Source organism: Osmerus eperlanus, chromosome 2 (assembly GCF_963692335.1).
Source record: "Osmerus eperlanus chromosome 2, fOsmEpe2.1, whole genome shotgun sequence".
In the NCBI taxonomy this organism is placed as follows: domain Eukaryota; kingdom Metazoa; phylum Chordata; class Actinopteri; order Osmeriformes; family Osmeridae; genus Osmerus; species Osmerus eperlanus.
The window spans coordinates 2292282-2314863 of NC_085019.1; the positions used below are offsets into that span (position 1 = coordinate 2292282).

General features: G+C 48.2%; 1 protein-coding gene across 1 annotated transcript; it reads right to left on the reverse strand.

The window, feature by feature from the left end:
* kcnh6a (potassium voltage-gated channel, subfamily H (eag-related), member 6a) lies at positions 1-18406 on the reverse strand. The gene is made up of 16 exons (XM_062487194.1): positions 17686-18406; positions 15545-15775; positions 14043-14195; positions 13829-13932; positions 13199-13508; positions 12157-12344; positions 5751-6176; positions 5178-5595; positions 4812-5011; positions 4003-4255; positions 2883-3076; positions 2637-2736; positions 1982-2251; positions 1649-1832; positions 1274-1481; positions 1-1088 (listed from the first exon to the last, which is right to left on the reverse strand). Exons 1-16 carry the CDS (start codon positions 17759-17761, stop codon positions 813-815), a joined length of 3591 nt encoding a protein of 1196 aa, XP_062343178.1. The 5' UTR covers positions 17762-18406; the 3' UTR covers positions 1-812.
* Positions 18407-22582: the final 4176 nt, after the last annotated feature.

Here is a 22582-nt window from a genome sequence, read left to right on the forward strand (position 1 = left end):
CTAATAACCAACCGTTAATAATTAATTTTAGTTGTCATCTCAATTCATCTCGATATTTTATAGATCAACAAAAACCAAAGTGTTGTGACTGTTAATTTTGTGCATAAACGTTAGTTGTTCATCCCTTTTTCTGAATTCAACACATTTTCATATTTTCTTTTAATTCTAAGAAGGGAAAAAAACTAAATGGACGGGCTAATTGTGCATGTCTTCTACAGTGTGATTGTTACACACAGGCAGACAAAAAAGGTATCTCTCTCCACAAGAGGAGCATGAAGCGGCCATGCTTGTCATCTCACCTCATCACTTAAAAGAAACATCAGGATGGTATGTTGTTGCTACAGCTTAAAAGGTATGTGGGGCGTGTTGTGAGTATTTGTGTGACGTGTTTTTGTTTCTGGATGATCATAGTCAGCTCAGTGCCAGATCAGTTCTCCTCAGGAAGAGGTTGGCCTGGCTAGGCTTAGCACACAGACCCTCTAATAACCAAACTGGGCCTTGACAGAGAGAGAGAGAGAGAGAGAGAGAGAGAGAGAGAGAGAGAGAGAGCGAGAGAGAGAGAGAGAGAGGAAAGGAGCCAGTGGTACTGGCCTGTGAGTCTGGGAGAGAGAGAGGAGGCATTTTGCTGATCTTCCCCCTCTGCAGTGTGAAAGGCAATCCAAGTTCTTCAGCAGCATTTTACAGATCAGGGTCAGGGATGGGAAAAGGCTGGAGAAGAAGAAGAAGATTAGCATGGTGTCTCGAGCACAGTATGGCTGCCCTCCTGTGGTGGGGCAGGGGATGCTCGGTGGAGGGCGGAGGGGGGGGCGGGTCTAGCTGCCTGGCAGGATCGGGTCGGACACGTGCCTATGGATCCCTTGGCTGTCTGTGGAGGTCTCCAGGTTCTCAGGTAGGGAGGGGAAGCGCTGGCTGCCACACAGCAGTCTGGGGGGCCCCTGGGAAGGGCCAGGGGGCTGGGGGAGGCCCACTGGGGGGCCTGGATGAGGCTCAGTCTCTGGGGACATGGACATGGTGTCATCAGAGGCCACAGTAAGGTGGATTCCACTGGACAGGGAGTCCTTGGACCTGTGCTTGTCTGAATCCGAACTCTGCGAAAACAAATAGAGGCAGAGAGTTTGGGTAGGATGGAAAACGGCTTCTCTGATCATGACCCTCTTCAATTCTTCAGATCTCTACACAACCACATCACACTCGTGCACGTGCTCACTAGTAGGTTCGGATCAACGACCAATGACTGAAGACAATCGTTTGCGATAGCAAATTGTGAACTCACCGGCAGTGTGGAGGGTATGCTGTCAATCTCGACTGGTGGGATAGGGGGGACGCTATGGATAACGGGGGCTCCTGTACCGTACAGCGTTGGAGGGTGAGGCGGATGGGGACTCGGCGACACAGCACTGTACGCAGGAGGTACCGGGGCCATCTGCCTCTGTAGAAGCTGCAGTATCACGTTGATGTCTGCAGTCATCCGAGTCTCCAGTCTGGACAGAGGAGGAAGGAGGGAGGGAACGATATGAATTGCATCTGTGCTTTTTCAGACCTGACATCCGTACGCATCTCTTTATTTCTGACACACACACACACACACACACACAAACACATACATACACGCACACACACACACATACACACACACACACCTACACACCTGTTGAGCTGAGACTGCAGCAGTTCCAGCCTGGACTCCAGCTCGCTGGGCCTGTTCTCTGTGCAGGGGGGAGGGTGGTACGTGGCCCTCACTGAGGACGAGCGTCGCTGGCTCTCTGAGAACTGGCTGGGCCTCCGTTCCGGCCAGATGCCGTAGTACCCTGGCATGTTGACGGGGGCTGCCACTGGGAAGACAGTAGAGGACACACGGCCAGCGTGAATGCTGTTTACAAAAGACAACCATGTGCAGCTCTGTACAGTGTATGCAGCGTCTTTGTACAGATAGTGAAGTGCCCAGGGAGCAGAGACAGAGACAGGGCGGCGTGTCTCTCACCTGTGTAGTGATGTCCTCCTCGCTCCATGGCCCCTCCCAGGCTGGCTGAGGGCCCGCTGGAGCCCAGCAGTCTCACCGCGGCAGGGCGGTAGTCGTGGGTGTCGCATCTCAACTCAGCTTTGCTGTGTCCTACGGGCTTAATCTCATCGTCGCTGGAGCAGGCACTGGTGCTGCTGCAGAGGTCGTCCCACTGGGAACTGGAGTTCGGGTCTCGATGGTTCCCCATCGGACAGGACTGGTCCGGGTATGAGTCCTCGCGGTCCATGCCGTCTAGACAGGATGGACAGAGGAGCAGGACTAAGTCACACCTTGTGTTTATGTGTTGTTTAAAAGTGTGTGAACATGTAGTTATAACTCCCCCCCCAAGACACACACAGAGACACACACACAGAGACATACACAGAGACACACACACAGACATACACAGACACACACAGAGAGACATACACAGAGACACACACAGAGACATACACAGAGACACACACAGAGACATACACAGACACACACACAGGTTCACACACAGAGACATACACAGACACACACACAGAGACATACACAGACACACACACAGAGACACACACAGAGACATACACAGAGACACACACACAGAGACACACACACAGAGACACACACAGAGACATACACCAACACTTGCCTGGGCGGTTGCGTCTGTGCAGTGAGTTTCTTCTGCGTCGTGGCCGACGGTATCCACATTCAGAATCCTCGCTGGGGGTTGCCTGGTTTATTCTATCTACCTGAGACACAGCAGCTTCAGTCATTCAGTTACACACAACACATTCCCTGACACGCACACAACACCTAATACACAAACGACCCCGGACGCCACCACGCTAAAAACATCCCTGCAGTTCGTCTAACCCTCCAGATGGGGGACACTTACATCTCTCAGATTGAAGGTGATCTCCAGGTTGCTCCAGAAGGTGTCTGAGAAATCGGGGTACATGTCCAGCACCTCCAACAGGTCGTCCCTCTGGATTCTGTGGAGGTCACAGTAGGTCAACGCCCTCACGTCTGCGCTGGACTTGCCCGGCCGACCGTACAGGCTGATGGGCTCCCCAAAGATGTCATTCTTACCTGCATCGTTTAGACGAGAGAGAGACAGAGAGAGACAAAGAGAGAGAGACAGAGGGAGGGGGAGAGGGAGAGAGAAAGAGAGAGAGAGGGAAAGAGAGAGAGACAGAGAGAGAGACAGAGAGAGAGAAAGAGAGAGAGACAGAGGGAGGGGGAGAGGGAGAGAGAAAGAGAGAGAGAGGGAAAGAGGGAGAGAGAGAGAGAAAGATATAGAGTAAGTACAAGAGGGTATAACGTAATTACTGCAGAAAGTGGTGAGGTTGAGGAATGATAATCATAAAGAAATTCATTCATTCAACATTCATTAAAAAAATAAAAATAATTGGAAGCAAGTCCGCAAGAGGAAGAGGAGTTAAATGACAGTTGATTTGGATCAACCTAGTTACCTTGGTTATCTTAGATGGAAGGCCAGTGACACTATAGAATATCATCAAATGAAGTCTGAATTCATGTCTACTTAGCTGCATTTGAGAGACCAATCAGAAAGTGGCGGGTAAGCTTAGAGAGCCTGGTTCTGAGCGGTTGGCCTATTGGCAATCAATGATACTGTGAAATGGAAGTGGAGCTGTGCCTAAACACCTCCGGCAAGACAGCACACCACCACACAGTAGTGTGTGTAGCATGCCAGTGTGTGTGTGTGTGCATGTCTGTATGTTCAAGAAAGCAGGAGACAGAGAGACAGAGAGAGAGAGAGAGACATAGAGAGAGACAGAGAGAGAGAGAGAGAAAGAGAGACATAGAGAAAGAGACACAGAGAGAGAGACAGAGAGAGAGACATAGAGAGAGAGAGAGACAGAGAGAGAGAGACAGAGAGAGAGGGAGACACAGAGAGAGAGACACAGAGAGAGAGAGAGAGACACAGAGAGAGAGACACAGAGAGAGAGAGAGGGAAAGACAAAGTCACATGAGAAGGAAGATGGGACCCTCACCCAGTATAGCCACCACCACATCATCTCTCAATATCTCTATGGATCCTCGTGAGATGAAGTACAGGGCTGAGAGGACGTCTCCGCTGTGGACCAGAGTGTCGCCTGGTGGGGCGTGGGTGGTCTTGAAGCGCACAGCCAGCGCACGCAGACAGCCCTTGTTGGCTCCCAGGAACGCCTTGCAGTTCTGGAGCAGGGTGCGGTTCAGGTGCAGGCAGATATCCGCTTGCAAACACTCAGGAAACCCTTTCAGCACCTAGAGACAGAGAGAGGAAAATATAGAGAAAGGTAAACAGAGAGGAAGAAACAAGGATAAAAATGTGTTTTTGGAGCAGAAATATTTTCTACTTTTTATATTTTAAGATTGGTGTATGTTTATCGTATGCACCTTCCTGCCACAGTAAATTCCTTTGTTTGTGTGAACTTACATGGAGAATAAAGCTAATTCTGATTCTTAAATAGGGGAAAAGCGAGATAAGGAAAAGAAAATCAATCCATCGGTAGCTCAGTATCGACCTAGGGCGCACACACACACACACACACACACACACTCACTCACTCAGACATGTGATGAACTCTGTTCAGATTGAATTGACAGGCTAGCTCTGTGTTCTCTGCTACGTCACGTTCCTGGGTTGTGAAAAGCCCTAGGCTTTCTCTTCTATGTGTCTACTAACAGGCAGGACATGACGCACATTTCCACTGGTAGATCTTCCAAACAAATGGCTGCAGACTCGATGGAAAAAGTCTGTGTTTCTTTGTGCTGATGGATGAATATTTTCTGTGTGTGTGCGTGACTGAGGATGACTTACAGCGTTCATGTCGATGCCGTTGGTGTAGGACCAGGCGTGCTGAAAGTACTCCTCCAGCCGCTGGCGCAGTCCCCCCGGGATCTGGTGGAAGCGGATGAACTCTTTGACGCGGAGCATCTGGGTGTGGTAGCGTGCCGTGCCAGAGTACAGCCTCTGGATGATGGCTGATACGTTTCCAAAGATACTGGCATACATCAGAGCTACAGAGGACAACAAAGAGGAATCGTTCATCAGAGCAAACCCTTAAAGCACTTTAGGGCTCTGTGTTCCTCTCTCGCTCGCTCAAACACACAAAACGCTTACACACGTACACATGCACACACACACACACACACACACACAGAAAAGATGTAGTAGCTTACTTACAGCCAATAAGCATGACACAGATGGAAAAGATCTTCTCAGGGTTTGTGTTGGGGGAGACATTGCCAAAGCCCACACTGGTCAGACTACTGAAGGTGAAGTAGAGCGCTGTGACGTATTTGTCCTTAATGCTGGGACCAGAGCCAGCGTCGCTGTCGTTGTAATGTTTACCTATCTGGTCAGCCAAGTTATCTAGCCAACCGATTTTCATCTCTCCAATGCGGGCAGAGCCGGTGCGCTCGACGTTGCCGATGGCATACCAGATGCAGGCCAGCCAATGGGCGATGAGGGCGAAGGTGCACATGAGGAGGAACAAGACTGCGGCGCCGTACTCCGAGTAGCGGTCCAGCTTTCTGGCCACTCGTACCAATCTCAGGAGCCGTGCTGTTTTGAGCAGGCCAATCAGAGTGGTTGTCTGGGGCTAGGAAGAGGGGTTTGTGACATTGCATTATAAGGACTTACCCACATTAACAGACTTCATAGACAGATAAAAAAAAAAGTCTAAGTAACTATGACCCTGTTTGATTTCTCTCTAACTCATTTTTCCTACGCCTCGTCTCCCTGCTGGCCCCTTACCTCTTCAGAACCAGAGCGGAAGATGAGCAGGTCGAAGGGGATGGCCGCCACGATGTCGATGAGGAACCAGCCTTTGAAGTAGTGCTGGGCGATCCGGCCAGGGTGGCTCACCACCTCGTCGTTGTGGTTGACGTAGGTGGTGCGGAAGTTGATGAGGATGTCCACGATGAACATGACGTCCACCACCAGGTCCACCACGTTGAGCGGGTTGCAGGTGTAGCCGCAGGTACGCCGGCGCTCGTCCTCCACCTCGTTGAGCAGGAAGGCGGCGGAGTAAGGGGTGAACACGGCTGTGTAGATGACCAGCAGCAGGATGAGCCAGTCCCACACCGCCTTGAAGGGGCTGTAGTGGAGGATGGTCCACTTGTGGATGCGTGGAGCCTGGAGCTTATACTCTGGGAGCACATCTGCCCCCAGGGACAACACCTACGGAGCAGAAACGACACATGAACACGTGGGGAAAAGCCTAGCGGTCGTGGTGCTAACACTCTCACCAAAATTTTTTGGGAGTGATGAGAATTGTTTTAACATTTCAGCAAAAATCAGCTGTGGTGGTACAGAACCTGGTACAGGGGTACAGACCAAAAACATTATTCAATAAAGGCTCTAAATAAAGGGTCACAATAGAGAAAAGTAACTAACGAACAACCCACAGCTAATGAGTCTGGCAGTGGATTGAAGTAGAGGACTGCTCCTGCTACCACAGGCCTATCAGAGACCACACAGGACCTGAGCCTGTCTTGGACGGGCTCTCTGGGGAAAGGCAGCAGCTCCATAGTGCATCTGTTTCATCCCACACTGGGCCAGACTGTGTCAGACAGACATCCAGGGCCAGACTGACATCCAGGAACACATCACTCCCACCCCCAAGTCTGAATTGAATAGGGGTTACAAAAATAACTCCATTAGCTGCTCAAAAATCAATAAGCTCTAATTTATAGTCCATTGAGGAGGAGATTGTGTGTGTGTGTGTGTGTGAGTGTGTCATCTGTTGAGAGATGTATCATGTCAAGTTGTTATAAACACAGTTCTGTGATTCAGTTCAAACGACAGCTGCCTCGAGGAACGTTTGATGCGTACACCAGTCCTGGTAACCCAGCCAAAACCTCGACCATATGGTTGATGGAACACATTATAACCGACATTCAGCACTGCCTGTGCAGCTACAGGAACCAAGCCAACCACAACCATCATGCTCCCCCCCCCCGAAGCCCAGTCGAGAGAGCCTGAGGATGGTAGTGAGTGGAGAGTGAGCCTACTGACCGGCACGACAATCAGAGCCTCCATGTCCAGGTGCTCCAGCTCATCCTGGGCCCGAGCGCAGCAGCAGCAGCTGGGACGACCAACGCTGGTCCTCATCGCCCGCATCAAGAAGCTGTCCTGCTTTCCTCGGAACATACACTTCCTCTCGCGCTGCATCCCTCCCCTGGTTATCCTGTACTGTGCCCAGGGCCAGCAGACCAAGCCCTAGTGGACTACTGACTGACTAGCTGATAGGAACTCTCTCTGGTCGAGCCCTGTCTGTCTCCACAGGTCTCCCACCATCCAACTAGCTCCCCGGGCTTTTAAAGCTCCCCCGCTGCATCCACACCTGCCACACCATGTGACCACCCCCTGCCCCCTCTCTGCCAATGGCAGAGAGGGGTAAGTGCCCCTATTTACACACGTATCGACAAAGCGGTCAACCAAGGTTGGTTGGTTTTGGTTAATTTTCATTAACACTTTCTAGAGTGTGATTATGGGGGGGGATCAACACCTTGTCGATACTCGCTGTGCTGTTGATGCAGCACTAAGAGTTGGTCCTGTTCTGAAAGGGCTTCTCTGACACAGTTGAAAGCATGTGTCAGTGCCACATTCCACTCTGGCCTCTCACTCACATTAGCTGGTCATGAATGAATGCTCTCAGTGCTTTTCCCCAATTTAATCTGGTTTCACGCCACATTCTACTCAGGCTTTCCTTAGTCAGGATGGGCTGGTCATGCACGCACTGTGTGGGCGACACCCCTTCGGATTTGCATGATCCTGTTTTCTCCCGGCCCAGAAATAAGAGAGTCTGTGGTAACTTGATTTGTTATCAAAGAACCCGTGAAGCTGACTAGTTAAACAGTCAAAGATGAAACATCTACGTTGTTTGCCTGAAACTGGTGCTCAAAACACAGGGAAACACATACATGACCATAGTCACACGGGGGTACAACATGTGAATTCCCTAACCCTCCCTACTACTTTACCTATGTCTGAATTAAAAATAAATTAAATGGAAAAAGAGTAGTCTCCTTTCAACCAGAAGAACACCAGATATCAAATCAATGATATGCAAAGCTAAAGCAAAATACTTTAGAACCACAAGTTAGTCTAAAGCTACTGAAATCGTTTCTGAGCTTGCTGTTGGTAAATTCTGTAAGTTCAATACTGGATGTGAGTATTCTCTCTGACAGATGCTCTCTAGGACCCAGCAGAAAAACTTGCCCTGAGGGTCACAGCAGTACATTATCATGTGGGAGGGGGGTCAACATAGGAGGGAGTGTGTATGTACACATGCGTGTTTGTATGTCAAGCATGTTCACAACTGTAGCACATGCAGGATCACAACCCTAGCACATACAGTCATCTACACACAATCACAACACCCCCCCCCCCCCTCCACTCCCTCTTCTCCCGACCCACACACAGACACATCACATATGCGCACAAGCAAGCAACTCTGATATGCTAACTGAAATGTGAAGGTATTGATATAATCTGTGGTCTGGTTTCATAATGAAAGCCCCAGTGTACTGTCTGCACGGAATGCCTTTCACCAACTCTACTGTGCTTATAATAAGATGGAACTAATACGCATGGAACTACTAAATTTAGTGTGATATGGTACAAAATACAACAACAACAAATCCAGAAAAAATCCAGTTAGGGTCATATTAAACATCAGTTTGGGTACACTCAAAGCACCTTGTGGGTCAAACAGAGCTCTGACACGAAAACAAACAGATATGTTTGTGTATATATATAAATATATTGTGTGTGTATATATATATATATATACAACAAACATGTATGTATGTAGAATGATGTTACACTACACATGAATAAAATGGAACAGTATGGCATTCAATGAATAAATATGTCATTCCACTCGGGCCCCCACCTCACCAGGTCTAACAGGTGGGCCAGGGAAAGAGAGAGAGAGAGAGAGAGAGAGAGAGAGAGAGAGAGAGAGAGAGAGAGAGAGAGAGAGAGAGAGAGAGAGAGAGAGAGAGAGAGAGAGAGAGAGAGAGAGAGAGAGAGAGAGGAGAGAGATACAGGTAAAGAGACAGGGACGGAGTAATGACAGTAAATGCAGATAATGATCTAAATTACAGGAGAAAGAGGAAGGGTTCAGGGCTGAGTACTTACTGGTTTAAGTTTATCTTTGAAGCTCATGGTGAGGAGTGTTGCCGGGAGAGCGCGGGAGAGCACTGAGCGAGGGGAAGGCTACCGGAGGCGACCACTGCCCTCCCTCTCCCTTGGCAGCATTCAGCCCAGCCCTCACATAAGGAAGTAAGGCATGCAAATGCTCATCCATACACCTCCCCCAGCACACACACACACACACACACACACACACACACTGTACATCCATACAATAACATCTACACAGCGGGAAAACATCTACACCTGGACACACCTGTCACGAACAAGCGTAACCGTAAATACAAAGAGCAGAGGACGGCGTTTTGGTTTAAGCCCTCTGGTTCCACACCAGGTGGCCATTTTTGTGATTATTTTGGCAGCCTGCTACATTTCCATACAGTTTTGTCTTATTCATTTAACAGACGCTTTTATCCAAAGCGGACTTTAGAAACAGTGCCCATAGAATGCACAGCAGAAAGATCAAGTATCAGAAGGGTATAGTTCTACCTGCCAGTTGCACTAGCTCATTCAGAGCCAGGGGGCGCCATATCAGCTCTCTCTCCTCACCAAAGCAGCCACCTCCCACCCTACTTGTGGTATGGGATCTGTCTCACTATCATCTGAACACCACTCTACAGAGAATCATGTTATCTGCTATGTTACGCAGTCTAATCAATACAAACATCGATCAATGGGAGTGATCATTTCCCTCCCTCATTTTGCAAAGGCGCCAATCGAAATCCAATTATAAAGCGTGGATAACCGAGAAGATTAGTTGTGTAATAGGACGCAAACCGAACCAAAATGTACGTATAATTTAGGCTATATGTGATGAATCATATTTGACACTAACTACCATGAATACTTTGACAGACAGTATATCTGTAGGACTTGTTTGGATCTTGTGATGTCGTGCAGTTGGCTTAAGTTTTATGCTCCCTCGGGGGTACTGATCTGTGTGACCTGGAAAAGCACCTTGTGTCGCACTGCTCTGTGATGCCCTGTCTAGGAAACTTCATCATGTGTAGAACGTGCAGAGAAACAGCAGGCCGCCAACACAGACGACCAATTGAGAGACAGGAAGTGAGAAGGTAAAAGGAAGGCGAGTGAAGTGATGGAACGACACAAGTGGTTAAAGGGCAGAGACGGTGGCAGACAGGCTGACAGAGAGAGCGTGTCCAGTCCTCTACTGCCCTCTACTTCCATTAGCCCCAGAGGCCAAGGTCATTGACAGCGTCAAGGCCCAGAGCGGCCCGCTCGATACCCCCACCACCACCAACCAACTCCTGCCCTCCCAGCTTCACTATGTTTCATAACTATGCCTCCCTTAATTCCCCTCCCCCCAGACACACATACTCATACATGTATGTACACTCAGTTGACATCCAGCCCTAACTGCCAGTTATTCCTTCCTGGCCCCACCACACCGCAAAGCATCAACACAACGCCGTACAGGACACCATCGGCCAGACCACCAGAGGGCATGTTTTACACCTCTTGCAGTACAGACACAGATGTCAAACAGTGCAGACATTAGATATTTACAAAGAGATGACAGGATAAAATCATAATTTCATGCTGAGCTGAACTTAATTATTAAAGTTCATTCCCAACATAAACTCGCAATGCTTCACTCTATTTACATCTTATTTACATCTTCTTATTTTTTTGTTTCAGGCGTTACCTAGCACAGGGCATTGATGGTGTGAAACTCAGGACTGAAGAGTGTGTGTTTGTGTGTGTGTGAGAGTGTGTAAGAGTTTGCGTGTGTGTGTGTGCATCGGCTGAAGCTTGGCAGCAATGCTGGGCCCTATGAAAACATGTTCCACTGTGCCCTTTAAAGAATGTATCAGTGGTAGCGCTTATCATCTAGATTCTAAGATTGAATTATTAGAACTAGGTTTAGATTACATTCCTTGAACACTCATATCTCACCAGAAGAGTCACCATCAACATATCAACACAGCCAACAACATAACATGTACGGTACAAAAATAAATAAAGGCTATGACACGCATCCATATTCTGATTGATCTTTCCTGTGTCAAACCGTGGTAAAAGCCCTCTGACCGCAGCCCACATCAGCTCTCTCCAGACATCTGGATCAGTGTGGCGTGCAGCAGAGAGGACAGACATCTATCCCCAGTGTCCTGCAGCCCTGTAGGTCACACAGGCGTGCTTCCATGACCTGACAGGTTCACGCTGGACGGGCGTGCTATGGCATGCTGGGATTGCGAGGGGGACGGAGTTTGCAGTGACACCACACTAACCGAGGTGAGATCCTTCTTTCACATCTACACGCTTGCAAACAATAATAAAATGCTATTTTAGTCCTTTTCCTGCTCTGTCTCACCCGTTTTGAAAAGCGTAAAAGATCGGGTCAAACACTTGTCAAATAATGCATGGTGCAAAGTATCACACATTCCAGATGTTGCAAAATGGTGTGGGACAGTGTGACACCTCACCTGACAGGTGTCTGTATCCTAATGAGAAGGATGGGCATCGTGGTGTGACAGCAAGACAGGACCGTGAGCCCTCTTCCCCCATCTCTCCTCTCCTCCCCCATCTCTTCTCTCCTCCCCCATCTCTCCTCTCCTCCCCATCTCTCCTCTCCTCCCCATCTCTCCTCCCCCATCTCTCCTCTCCTCCCCATCTCTCCTCCCCCATCTCTCCTCTCCTCCCCCATCTCTCCTCCCCCATCTATCCTCTCCTCCCCCATCTCTCCTCCTCCCCCATCTCTCCTCTCCTCCCCCATCTCTCCTCTCCTCCCCCATCTCTCCTCCCCCATCTCTCCTCTCCTCCCCATCTCTCCTCCCCCATCTCTCCTCTCCTCCCCCATCTCTCCTCCCCCATCTCTCCTCTCCTCCCCCATCTCCTCTCCTCCCCATCTCTCCTCTCCTCCCCATCTCTCCTCCCCCATCTCTCCTCTCCTCCCCCATCTCTCCTCTCCTCCCCCATCTCTCCTCCTCCCCCATCTCTCCTCTCCTCCCCCATCTCTCCTCCCCCGGTGTTGTACCTGCGTGACGTGCGTAACCTTCTCTGTCACATTCTGGGCGCGGTCTTTGACCTTGCTGGGCGCGATGATCTCGATCTCCGTGGGAGACGGAGGTCTCAAGGTGAGAGTGACCTGGGGGATACGGCTGATGGTCCTGGGCCGCATCAGATCCGAGTCGGAGGTGGAGTTCAGGGTGCTGGGCTTCAGGTCTGCACACGGGACAAACAAACCGCGGGAATGTTACAGGGCTGCGGACGCGGACAGTGGAATATACTGTAAACATTCACAACCTAGTCGCTGGGAGATGTGATCAGGCCAGGGTGGTGGAGTGGGTGCATGTCATCCTCCTCTTACTGTAAGAGCGTCACTTTAGCTCAGCGGAAGCAAAAGGGGGACACGAATGAGCTTTCACAGCCTTCCATGCACTTTCTCACACACACAGACACACACACACACACACACTCACACAAACAAACACACAAAAGCAAAACTCGGCACACGCAACAGTGGCTGTAGGGCAATTTAATTGATTAGCGTGTCCCTGTTGAAATACCCATCAGGCTGCTGCACGTGCTCAGTCTGAGCTTGGGGACGAGGGTAAGGGACAAGCACAGGGATCGCCACATACGCGGGCTCTGACAATGTGTTCATGCTAACCTCTGAGAGCTAAAGAGATTTTAGTTTTCTAGTGGGGGAGATGAGATGTAGGTAGAAAATGTAGTATTTTTTCAGTCAAAAAAAGAAAGGTTTGTCCCCTATAAACATGTTGTGTAAGCTAATGAGGTCCTCTGAGAGTTGTTTAGCAACACAGACAAGCTCAGTGCCAGTGGCTGTGCATTCCACTGCTTTCCAGCCAATCATGTTCCAGCACTCACTGTTCTAGCCAATCGCCTTTGGCTTTCATGTTACCTATGACAGCTTTAAATCATTCCTCGACAGTCTGCAGGTTCACTTGGATGAATACCCTCACACACACTACATGACTTCCCAATCCCCATGCCCCAGCCCCCCCCCCCCCCCCCCCCGACACGTCGAACACAAACACAAACACAAACACACTCACTGCTGCTGGACTGAGGGTCTCCATGACGACCGGTCCACTCAGCCCTCATGCTGTCTATGTCGTCCAGGGAAGAAGCCCGCCGCAGGCTGCGGACACTCTCCCGGGAGCGGCTGTGGGGCAGAGCCCCGCTGAGGAAGACGCCGCCAGGGTCCAGTCGCTCCACCAGCAGGGACAGACGCTTGGGGGAGGTCTGGCCGACGGGAGAGGACGGCTCCAGGTCCTGCTCTATCAAGGCCTCCGTCTCCGACTGCATGCAGCTCTCTTTGGAGGGGATGCGGAACTCTTTCAGCGGGACCTCGTCGCTGTTGGGCTGTGGAGGAAAAAAGCCGGGGAGGACTGGGGGGTCAGGTGGCTGAGCGGTTAGGGAGTCGGGATAGTAATCTGAAGGTCGCCAATTTGACTCCCGGCCGTGCCAAATGACGTTGTGTCCTTGGGCAAGGCACTTCACCTACTTGCCTTGTACTTACTGTAAGTCGCTCTGGGTAAGAGTGTCTGCTAAATGACTAAATGTAAATGTAATACTGAAGGCCAAACACTGTGCACCACTACAGTTCCAATGCACGACTAGCTCACGAGACGTAGGGAGAGGCAAGGTGCCACAGAACTGACAGAACTGACAAGCCACCTCACCTGCAGGTAGTCTACCACCACCCCTTCGAACTGGTCTTTGGAGAGAGAGGCCTGTCGCATGGCGCGCATCGTAGGCAATCTCATCTTCAGTCTGCGACTCTGACCTGACGCACGTATCACAACACACACGCACACATATATTCAAATAAATTACTTTGGCAAACTATATAGGGTGTTCAAAGATACAGACTAATAAACATTGAAGTTCACTAACCTGCCCATACCCAACCCTGAGCCATTCTCTGCCTGATGCCTCCTTTCTTCAGAGAGGGGTCTATAAGCTCTTGGAAGTTGAGGATGAACATTATGACCTGCCCTTCCTCATTCTTTACAGGGACCACATCAATCAGACATGGCCTGCAAGTCCCTGCAATACAGCCATGTGGACAGAGGTAGAGAAAGGGGGGGTGCGGTTAGGGGGGGGAGTAAGAAGAGGGGGGGTCGTGTTTTTCAGTTAGAAATGTCCTCAAACAGTCTGACCCTAACCCATTTATATGTCTATTTTATGGTTTTTCTATTTCATGTCATGGGTTCTCTGTTGTCTCGACACCCATCGTTATACATTTCAAGGACATACTACTGGGGTCCATGGAAAAGTGGTGTATCCTATTTCAGATATATTTGGGGAAAGCTTTCAAACAATAGTAAAAAGCCATTACTATCACTACCATTACATTTATGAGACATTCTTTAGATGAAGCTTCTACCCTCTCCCTTGAATCTCCTTGTGAAGTCATACCGGTGTCTATTAATAGAATTGTAGAGTTAGGAGGATCATACAAGTCATTAAGAGTCACAAATCAAGAATCGGAGTTTGAACAGTGCCTCTTAACTGTGTGCGTGCGTGCGTGCTGCGTGTGTGTGTGTGTGTGTGCACTCTTGTGTGTGTGTGTGTTTGTTTTAGCAGCGGGATAGAGAATAAATAGGTGTTCAGTGGATTTGAGCTGGCACAATGGTAACATTACCATGACAACGGGCTCTCAGAGACTGTCCTTTTCGTGCCCACATGACCAAAGTAGCAGAGGTGTGTTTGCGTGTGTACATGTTTGCGTGGGTGTGTGTGCGTTTGCGGGGGTGAGTGTGTGGCCCAGCTTGCCTGGTTATGTTTGTCTGTCTGTCTGTCTGTCTGTCTGTCTTCCTGCCTGCCTGCCTGCCTGCCTGCCTGCCTGCCTGCCTGCTTGTCTGTCTGTCTGTCTGTGACAGAAGAGGATCGAGGGAGGAATAAACACGTCACAGGTGAGCAGGCCAAGACAGCTCAACCATGTCGGCTCTGCTGACATCCAGAGAGGTCAGCGGTCACTGAGTCTCCGGCTGGCTTCACAGCAGGCCACTGATATCACTACATTCAAATGTGAACCAAAGAGGACTAAGAGAAGTAAACAGCAGATTCTGTTTGACCCATAGAGCTTCTTTCTTTTTTCTGTTTTACCCCCAACAAATGTATTGACCAAGACAAAATAGTGAATTTACATACTATACTTCAGATGCTTTCTATCAAGCCACAGGGGACACATTCTGTGTATTATCTATATGTGTCACAATGTAGAAGTGAGGTTTCCCAACCTCGAGATGAACGGAATGCATCTCTATTCACAACTGCTCTCCTTGTCACCGTGCAACACATCCACTTCCTCTCCCGACTCCCCCCTCTTTCTAATTCTTCCAACCTCCCTCCATGATTTGCTGTCTGCCTCTGTTCCCTTTGTCTTTCCATACCTTCTTTGGCATAGTAGAGAATCTCCACCTTGCGCTCCTCAGATCCCAGCAGGGCCTGTGCCAACTGTGCCAGGGCACTTTTCATGGTGCCAGGCCCTACCAGGAACTGGCAGGTACATGGCTGCTGCATGATCTCTGCTCGGGAGAATCCAAAGAGCTGGCAGAAGCCCTCGTTGCAGTAGATGATTCCGCAGTTCTTCATCTGTGCGTTGGCAATCAGGAACTTGCGATCTGTCACAGAGGGGGGGAAACCAATCGGAGAAAGAAGGATCAGGAAAAAAAAAAGGATCCTGTTTTACACGGGCAGCTAACTCGTCGTGTCGTCGTTCTCAGTAGAAGTGAAGCCTACCTCTCTGCAGGGCTAATCATCTCCCAGAGACCGATCATCCCAGGAGGGTGAAGATGAACAGCTGGACACTAAGCAATTACATTGTGCCTCTGTTGCTGCATCACTGTCCTCAGCCCCCCCCACTGACCTTGGTCCTTCAAGTCTGATGGAGTCAGATGGCTGAGCGGTTAGGGAATCGGGCTAGTAATCAGAAGGTTGCTAGTTCGATTCCCGGCTATGCCAACCAAATGACGTTGTGTCCTTGGGCAAGGCACTTCACCCTACTTGCCTCGGGGGGGAATGTCCCTGTACTTACTGTAAGTCGCTCTGGATAAGAGCGTCTGCTAAATGACTAAATGACTAAATGTAAATGTAACAATCAGCACCAGGCTGTCTGTCCACTCTACGGGCCTTCGTCAAATGTGTTAATATACAGTCAGTGCTCTGACGACAACGGTTTTCGCACCGTCTATGTTGATATGCCTTGGCAACATGGCAGTCAATCAGGACCATTTATGTGGTCTAATGGAGCTCTTCATTAACTGAATGAGAAGCTCAAAACCTCTTTACCCTTCTAACAGCTCTCTCTGTTTGCTCTGCCATCTTATTCCACATATCCGGTTAAAACCGGTAACCATCTTTCGTTCCGCTCGAACGTAAACTCTCTGGTTCTTTAAGGTAGACAAGCAAGAAATTCTAGTTGGAGGAACACCTCATCCAAAGTCATTATCTAGGCTTATGTCTCAGAACAGGAACACCGTCACTCCGTTGCTTAGCAGCGCTGATGTTACACGTGCCTCACCTGGTTGGCACGCGCACACACACACATTCAAAGAAAGAGTGATGTGGTCTTATCAGTCGTATAAGACCTCTCTCAAACCTGAAGCAGAGAATCTTTGAGAATGAATCTTTTCAAATATTACGGCTAGCCACCAGTCCAGAAAATCAATGGGCTTATGCGGACCCTGGTCCCTTTGCTATAGGACCTGAGACAGGAGACCTTTAACAACAAAGGATGGGTTAAGCCTGGTCCTTACTCAGACACTTGCCAGTCCAGAGAAAGTCTGACAAGTATAAAAAGTCAAATTGAAGTCCTTTCTCTTTAATCAGTGAAGAGCAGCAGGTTATTTCTAGCCAGCCTCCTCGCTGTGATGGGAACATCTGTGTCAGATGGGTGCAATATAAACTGTGTTGCACTGAACATTGATATAGGTACATAACCAACCATTACAATTTGTGTACAATGTGTAAACAGTGTGTGGAGTAAATATTTTGACAGTTGCTTCGCCTGTGTTTAAACACAGAGAGAGATACACTGGACGTGCAGCAGAAAGAGTATTGGCTAGACAGTAGACTATGTCTCTTAGTTTGATGGGATGACTATATAGCCTGTTACATTACTTATTACAACTTGCAGTGGTGACGTGAGCTGAGTGGTCTTCCATCTCAGAGAAAAAACAGAACCCGTGAGGTCACGGAACACAATCTATTGTGAACTCATGCGAACGTGCAGGTGCAAGGACACAACCGTCACAGGCGAGCATGTACTATCATATAGAGCGTGAAATACAGCAAAGAGTTATCTAAATGTGGGCCTCATGTCTTACAATTAATACAATGCCCACAAGAACCATGTGGAACTTGACCTTTAGGACATTAGGTTATCCATCTGAAAACCTACAATGAATAATACTAATTTACAATCAGTCTAGTTTGGATAAGCAACAACGGACTTTATTTCTCTCGTAACTCACAAATAACATAGTCTGAATAGGCAATCACTTTTTCAGTAATAGAAAGTGGTTCCACTTACTTTGTCCATCGAATTTGCGAATAATGGTGTCCAGATAGGTGTTTTGGAGCGCGACATGACCGCGTCTCACAGGCATTTTGACGCTGAAAGAGGAGACTTCTCCGACTCATGAACCTTGTAAATTTCAGAATTAACAGAAGTAAAACCTGACTTCAAGAAAACAGACTTTCGTGTTATAGTGGTAGGCGACAAAAAATTCACGTATTTCTGGAAGCGTCTGATGATTAAATAACCATGTCACCCCGCAGCCGCGAGGACTGGTTGCCAGGGCGATAGAACGAGCGCTCCACAGGAAGATGTTGCGCGCGATACCGAGACTATAGCCAAAGTGAAGCTCAATTAGAGCAAGCAACTCTGGATTATTTATTCAAACTGAATACCGAAGTGGAAAAAAAGTGGAAAATGTGGCGTCGTATGATGAGTAAGAAAGTTCCTTTCGCATCAGTAAATTACGGATAAACAACGCCACGGGTAAGCAAAGCCGCTGAAAGGACCAGCAGTTTAAAGCCAATAAAATGTTGCATTTCATTCTAGAATCTGATCAAATAATTGGCGCATCAAGGAAGAAGCTCCAATTTACCAGACTGGTCAACAACCCCCGACTGTCCCTATTTGACAGATTTCCCCTGCGCAGGCCAGGGGAGTCGTCACCAGACGTGGCTGACACTGACAGAGAGCAGAGACACCCTCATCAACTGCCTCACTCCACATCACAAGTCTCACGGCTCAAAATAGCATGCCACTTTCTCTTTAGCACCGTCGCCCGCCCCTTTACTTATTCAATCATACGGGGAGAACGTGTCAGTGGATCTGATGAGATTTGTGAAATATGATTGTCTGCCGCCTTTGTGCTCAGAGATTTGCCAGGCCTTCGTCTATTGTTATTTACTTCATTGCCAGGCCGTGATACTGGAATTAACCGTTACACCACAGGACAATCAACTGCTGCAGTTAATAGTAGTGACTTGTAGTAGTGAAATGTAAAAATGTATTCGTTACCAGAGACTTTTATTAAAAGGTATGTACAGGGGTCGATTTGAACTCGCTACTTCTTGATCTGGGTCAAATTCTCCCACTGAGTTATATCCATCACATATATGAGCTAAAACCAGCGATGCTTCTTTAACAATAGAGTTAACCTTCTTTAAACTTCTTTAGGTTCGGAACGGATGTGAAGACAATACAAAGCTTTTTGTTTCGTTTTGTTTTTGCTAGTGACGACACAGGAACATTTTTTTATTTATTTGTAGCGATGAGGAGAGGAGGGACCCAACAATTAATTCACACCTTTGCCGTAAGAAACCGAGAGGACACATAACATACACACACACACATGCTCCGCACACACGATTCAAAGATGGTGATGCAGTAGGAGCAGGTGTGAATGCTGAGAGGAGCAGAGAGGGCCCAGGCGTCCCCAGGGGAATTTGGACCTGAGCTAAGACTGGCAGCCCTGACCAACTGTGGTCTGTGTTGCTCATAGTCTCCATGGAGAATCTCTCTCTCCATCTGTACATCACCAACAAGATAAAAACACTTTCCCTTTCTAACCCTTGAATTCGTTTCCTTTGTAACATAAACTGATTTGAAGACTACATGTCAAGATTCATATTATACGTGTAAGCCTTAATGTGAGACAGGACCCCATTTGCTAGTGAGGGACCGTGAATATGATAATGATCAACACCACACATAGCAAAAACAGTTTAATTAAAGAGCATTGATGTTGGCAAATAAAAAAAACATACTTTAATGCATTGATACATACAACATAATGTCAGGATCAGAGAGTAGATGCCGTTGTCTATCTTCTTCTCATGCCACAGAGAAGGAAATAAACATCCAGGCGCTGCTGCTCTCACTTAATCATCACAACCAGACGGTTGGGAGATATCAGATTTGAAAATAAAACTGACCTTCAGTTCAGGTGTTTGACAATTAATAATTGGTTAAGGAGGGAACAAAAGAAGTCAGTGTGAATGTTTTTGAGGTTGTTGTGGTGAACCAGAAGGAGGTGATGCTGTAAGGTGGGTGGGGTGAGAGGTGAAGCGGTTGTCCTGTGTTTTGTCTCAATGAGCTTGATGAAATGAGAGCTAAAATTAACCAACCAAGCACACATGCCTTTCCATGACCCTTTGGTGTGAGGCCCAAGTGGGACAGGAATGTGGACTGAAGAGTGCAACAGACATGGGGGCTTAAGGTGGAGGGGCGCAGCAATAATCTACTGTGTGTGTGTGTGTGTGTGTGTGTGAGTGTGTGTGAGTGTGTGTGTGAGTGTGTGAGTGTGTGAGTGTGTGTGTGTGTTCTCATTGGCATGCACACCCGTCAGAGTTGTGACTGAGTTATTGATGTCATATACAGTACATGAAATACATTAGCAGACAGAGCTATCGATTCTGTCTGCATGCACTCTCGTGTCCAAATGTGTCAGGAAATAAGCGAATGTCAAATCATTATGTTGATTGTAATGATTATTAGACTGCCAGCTAGGCTATTATGGAGTCCTCTTATTAAGAGTTCTGCATGTTCTTCAGATGAAAATGTTGTGTAGAGGCATTGCTGTGTTTGAGTCTACACTGACCCTGAGAAGGACACTGTGACTGAAAGGTACACTCTTCTAGGGACCTCTCCCTGACTTTATACCTTATCACCAATTTCACCGGGTCCAATCAGACCCAAGGTAAAAAGGTCAGCTGACTGTCACCCCAGCTCTGCTTTTTTCCCCATTTTCCCAGTTCTCTGGATGGACAAGACTTGCAAACTCAAACACCAGAGTCCACACCCAGACGGAGTGAATATTTTATCTAGCTGGAATTCCTTCTGCTGTGGCAGGACCTGAGACACACCATTCCACAGATAAAAGCCAGGCCCAACAGGCTATTGCACAGACAAAACACAATCCCAGTTACAAACGGACACAACCCTAACCCTAATATTATGGGTTTACACTGACACACACCCTCACATACACACGCACGCACACACACAGACACACACACTCACATGCAGCTATTATTGGCTATTACTCTTAGGAGATGAGAGTTGCTGTGTGATAAAACCCTGAAGCCTTGTCCCCTGACACCAACTATTCACGCACACACACACACACACACACACACACACACACACACACACACACACACACACACACACAAAGCTACCTTTGCAACAGTCACACACATGTATTAACGTATAGGCCATATAAAACATGTGGCATGCTGGGATTGTGTTGGATGATGTCAAGGAAACCATGATAAAAACTTTCAAGAGCACTTCTCTCCAATCTCTCTATGATTGTCTCTCTTTTGTACCGGAAGAGTGATAGACGAGAATAAGGGGTCCTCGATCATAGGACAGTGTTTGATCATTTAGAATAGAGTTGTTGAGTCTGTGCCTAGATATTACTGTCCCTGCGTCCCTTAAGGCCTCTCTGGAGTCGCTCTGAACTGGATCGTGATACAATCATGTGGACTGCTTCCCCACCTCAAATCCTTGCCAATGGTCAGAAACCATATAGACATGATGGACATTGACCATTGCTGTCAGTCTCCTGTTTGTCATCTTAGACATCTCCCACATGCTCTATCATGTGGATGATGAGGCGAAGGTTGTCTGTCAGTGTGAATCTGTCATCCTGACGTGGTGATGGTGGTGATGTATACAGATGCATGTTGAGTTATCATCTGCAATTTTTCCAACTGTGCATTCATCCATATTAACAGTAGCTCAAGTAAGGCCAACAGCCATCCAATAGAAATTTATGTGCATGTTACACTCAAAAGAAGTGAATTTAACTTACACATACAACGTGTCATTTATGAAGAAATAAACAAAGCATGATGAAATATAAGTTTTATTGGTGTTAACCCATGGTCATCAAGGGTGGGTCATAACTAAGGTTATAGTCACAGGTGTTAGTTTTGATTTTGCCGAAAGATAAATGTGTTCCTGCTGTTTGTTTCTTCAGCAGGCACACAGGAGCAAGAAGCATCCAGGACTAAAAAAAGGGATGTAAGGAAAGCGAACTGAGAGAGAGAGAGCGAGAAATAAAGCGAGAGAAATTGAGAGAGGGAGGAAAGCACATCCGAGAACAATCGCTATCAGTCTTTAGCGAAGAGAGAAGGGCCAGCGTTCTAAAACACCATGTTTAATTATAAGCAGGTGGCAAGGCTGTCAGCAGGGTTCCTGCAGGGGGAGAGCTGGATTAAAGAGTTAGTGTTGTGACATCTAGCCCACAACAAAAAATACAGGGCTTGTGTGAGAGGCCTGTCGCCAAGGAGACGGGACCTCACTGCACTCGTTCTGGCAGCACCATGCTATCTCTACGGCAACCTCCCTTGTGTCGTTCCCCTATCACTCAGACACTCCAGTGGCTGGCCTGAAGGATTACCAGGGGTTTGAGGGTAAGGGTTGCGACAAGACTTCCCAAAAACCCCTGTCCCACTTTCATCCTGTCCCGCACACCCCTCGGTGTTCAAGTGGACAAGCGGTGGCACAGTACTCGTGTGAGAAATGTGGCGTGTCCGAGCTCTGTGGAGAGAACTTCTCCATCCAAAGAGGCAGCATCACGTGGACAGGTAGAGCCAGTCTCAGAGAAGATGGGTACGGATGGAGATCATGGAAGAGGGCCAGAACCGAACACACTGACAAACAGAGGCCCTGGGGAACGGTGGGACAAAGTTAAAAAGTCAGGTGGCTGAGTCAGGTGGCTGAGCGGTTATGGAAGCGGGCTAGTAATCTGAAGGTTGCCAGTTCGATTCCCGGCCGTGCCAAAATGACGTTGTGTCCTTGGGCAAGGCACTTCACCCTACTTGCCTCGGGGGGAATGTTCTTGTACTTACTGTGAGTCGCTCTGGATAAGAGCGTCTGCTAAATGTAATGTAAATGTAAAAAGGAG